Source organism: Terrapene carolina, unplaced genomic scaffold, assembly GCF_002925995.2.
Source record: "Terrapene carolina triunguis isolate 2854851 unplaced genomic scaffold, T_m_triunguis-2.0 Scaffold32686, whole genome shotgun sequence".
NCBI lineage: Eukaryota > Metazoa > Chordata > Testudines > Emydidae > Terrapene > Terrapene triunguis.
In genome coordinates, this window is record NW_020697037.1 from 1,748 (window position 1) to 4,853 (window position 3,106).

Consider the following 3,106-nt stretch of genomic DNA (forward strand, 5'->3'; position numbering starts at 1 on the left):
CCCCCCCCCCCCCCCCCCCCCCCCCCCGGTCTGTGCTGGGAGCAGGGACGCGGCTGGGTGGTGGTGGGCTTCTGGTGACCCCCCCCCCGTTGTTTCCCCTCCCCCAGGTCATTGTGAACGAGGTCCCAGGCCAGGAGGTGGAATTCGAGATCTACGACAAAGACATCGACAAGGACGACTTCCTGGGCAGGTGGGTCGGGACCGGAACCGGGCAGGGGAGGGGGAAGAACCGAACCGGGGCTCCCAGCCCCCACCTGCTCCACTCGCGTCCTCGTGGGGTTCTCTGGGGCCCCCCCCAGGGCGTCTGTGCGCCCCCTGCCCGGTCTGCAGGCCCCTCCGGCACGACTCGGCTTTGGGGGGCCCTCCCCCCAAACTGACCCGTGTTCTCCCCCCAGGTGTAAGATCGCCCTGAAGCGAGTGCTGAGCAGCCGGTTCATCGACGAGGTGGGAGCTCGCGGGGCCCCTGGGGGCAGCGTTGGGGGGAGGGGACGGGCGGGGGGGAGGGGGCAGGCAGGGAGATCTGACCCCTGCTGCCTCTCTCCTTCCAGTGGCTCCCCCTGGAGGACGTGAAATCCGGCCGCCTCCACGTGAGGCTGGAGTGCCTGACCCCCACCCCCAACGGCGCCGAGCTGGAGCAGGTACGGGGGGGCCGGCTGCGCTGGGCACTGTGGGCTGGAGCAGGGGAACAGCCGCTGGGCCAGGGAGGGGGGGTAGCGTCAGGGTCGGGTAGGGGCCCGGGCAGCAGCTCTCAGCCCGTGGGGAGGGGATTGGGGGGCGGGGTGGGGCTAGAGCGATACGGTGGGGTTCAAAATGCAGCAGATGTCACAAGCGACAGGAGCTTGCTGGGTCTCAGCCAGGGTCCCTGCCCCATCGGTCCGTTCGGTATTGACTCCCCGAGAAGCCCCAGCCCTCGCTCTGCGGGGGGGCAGGGGCTTGGCTGTAGAGCCGGGACCCCTGGGGTCCCAGCCGCCCCGCTCTGGCTGCGGGATCCCGGCCAAGCCGGCGAGAGAGAGGGAGGTAATTCAGAGCGTCCGTACGCCCCCGTCCCGTGCAGAACAGCCTGGGATGTCGGCCGACATCTTCCTCCTCGCCAGCGCCCAGGGGGCTGCCGTGGGGGTCACCGTTCGGCCGTTTCTCGGGGCCGGCGTCACAGGCCTCAAGCCTTGTCCAACTGCCGAAGCTGCCCCTTGCGTTACCGCGGAATGTAATGGAGGCGAACTAGCCCCATGGGCTACGCGATGCGTCCAAGACAGGGCCAGCGCTGGGCTAGTGGAGGGCTGCGGGTCGGGAGCCCAGGGCTGGGCTAGCAGGGGGCTGTGGGTCGGGAGTGAGGGGGACTGGCAGAGCTGGGGGCACGGGGATGTGGGTCAGGAGTGGGTCAGGGAGAGCTAGGCTGCATGCTAGGCGCTTGCTGTGAAGCCAGCCCTGCCGGCGGGGGTGCCATGCTCCCCTGCCCTGCCCGCTGTTCCGGGCAGCCCCCTGGCACTGCCCCGCGGGGCCGGGCCGGGGCTCACGCTGGCTTCGTTCCAGGTGCTGATGATAAACAGCCTGACCCAGACCCAGCGGAGCGCGGAGCTCTCGTCCGCCCTGCTCTCCGTCTTCCTGGACCGGGCGGCCGACCTGCCGGTGAGCCCCCAACCCCCCGGACTCCTGGGTTCAGCCTCACCCAGGCCTCCCGCTCTGCCCTCTCCGTGCTGGGCGTGCTCTGCCTCCATATCTGGGGGGCGTGAGACCCCCAGTTTGCAGCCAGCCGGCCCCGAGCTGGGCAGATTCCCACTCTGGGGGCCTCGGACACAGCCTGTCGTGCACCCCACTGTCTGGTCCTGAGGGTGGGGGCTGCGCCAGCTCCATAGGGCTTGTGCCCCCCTTGGTTTCCTCCACTCACCGCCCCCCTTCTCCCCAGCTCCGGAAGGGCTCCAAGCCCCCCAGCCCCTACGTCAACCTCTCCGTCCGGAACGTCTCCTACAAGAGCAAGGTAGCGGGGGACGGGGGGTGGTTTGGGGGGCTTGCCCGGAGGTGGGGGCTGCCGGAGAGGGAGAGGCATTGGGACAAGTGTGGGGAGGACATGGGGGGGGTCCCTGTGGGGCAGGGGGGATGGTCTGGGGGGCTTGCCCTGTGCTGGGGCTGCCGGAGAGGGAGAGGCATTGGGACAGGTGGCGGAGTGGGTGTTGGGAGGGGGGGGTGCCATGGGGAGGGGCACCCTGTGTGTTCGGGGAGGGGGGTCCTGGCCTCACTGCTTTCACAGGCTCCCCCCCCCAGACCATCACCTCCACCTCGGAGCCGGTCTGGGACGAAGGCTTCTCCTTCCTCGTCAAGCGCCCCCACGTGGAGTCCTTGGAGCTGCAGGTAAATCCCAGCCCCCCACCCCGTCCCCCCTCCCCTGTCTGACCCAGGCCTGAGCTCTGTCCGTCCCGCCCACAGGTGAAGGACGAGGGGGGGCAGGGCCTGGGGGCGCTGAGCCTGCCCCTCACCCAGCTGCTGGCGGCTGAGACGCTGACGCTCGACCGCTGGTTCCCGCTCAGCCGCGCCGGCCCCGGCGGCCAGGTCCTGCTGCGGGTGCAGCTCGGGGTGAGTCGCCGGGCGGGGGGCCGGGGGGTGGGCTGGGTGCACTGGAGACTGAACCCCTCTGATCCCCGTGTCTCTCCCCGCCTCCCAGATCCTGGTCTCCCAGCACTCGGGGGTGGAGCCCCGCAGCGCCCCAGCAGCTGGTGAGGAGGCCGAGAGCCCCCCGGGGGGGTTGGAGCCGGAGCTCTACGTCAGGGAGGACGGGGACCCCGGGGGTGTCGGGCCCGCCCAGGAGCTGCGTCAGCGCCTCACCCACGCGGACAGGTGGGGGGCGCCCGAGTCGGGGGGAGGGGGGGGCGGAGTGCAGCTGGAGAGTCCGGCCCCCTGGATTCCCAGCCCTTTCCTGGGGGACCCTGGGGCCCTCCCCGGGCTCGACCCGGCACTGCCAGGAGCCGCCACTTGGGGGGCTACCGTAATACTACTAATAAAGAGCATGTTATAATGGGGCTTGGATCTCAGCTGGGGGCTCTAGGGGCTACCGTAATGCCGCTAATAACGGGCACACTACAGTGGTCCTACCATAATGCCGCTAATAAAGCTC

General features: G+C 70.2%; 1 protein-coding gene across 1 annotated transcript in view; it reads left to right on the forward strand.

Annotated features, from left to right (window-relative positions):
* Nucleotides 1–2,829, forward strand: part of LOC112122041 (extended synaptotagmin-1-like) — a gene marked incomplete at both ends in the record, with an annotated part of 4,567 nt that extends 1,738 nt beyond the window's left edge. Inside the window, 8 exons of the mRNA XM_026663145.2 lie at nt 108–190; nt 396–444; nt 549–638; nt 1,531–1,626; nt 1,904–1,975; nt 2,260–2,346; nt 2,422–2,568; nt 2,657–2,829. Of these exons, the coding sequence (XP_026518930.2) occupies nt 108–190; nt 396–444; nt 549–638; nt 1,531–1,626; nt 1,904–1,975; nt 2,260–2,346; nt 2,422–2,568; nt 2,657–2,829 (797 nt within the window). The remainder of the gene's footprint in view (nt 1–107; nt 191–395; nt 445–548; nt 639–1,530; nt 1,627–1,903; nt 1,976–2,259; nt 2,347–2,421; nt 2,569–2,656) is intronic.
* Between the last annotated feature and the right edge of the window lie 277 nt (nt 2,830–3,106).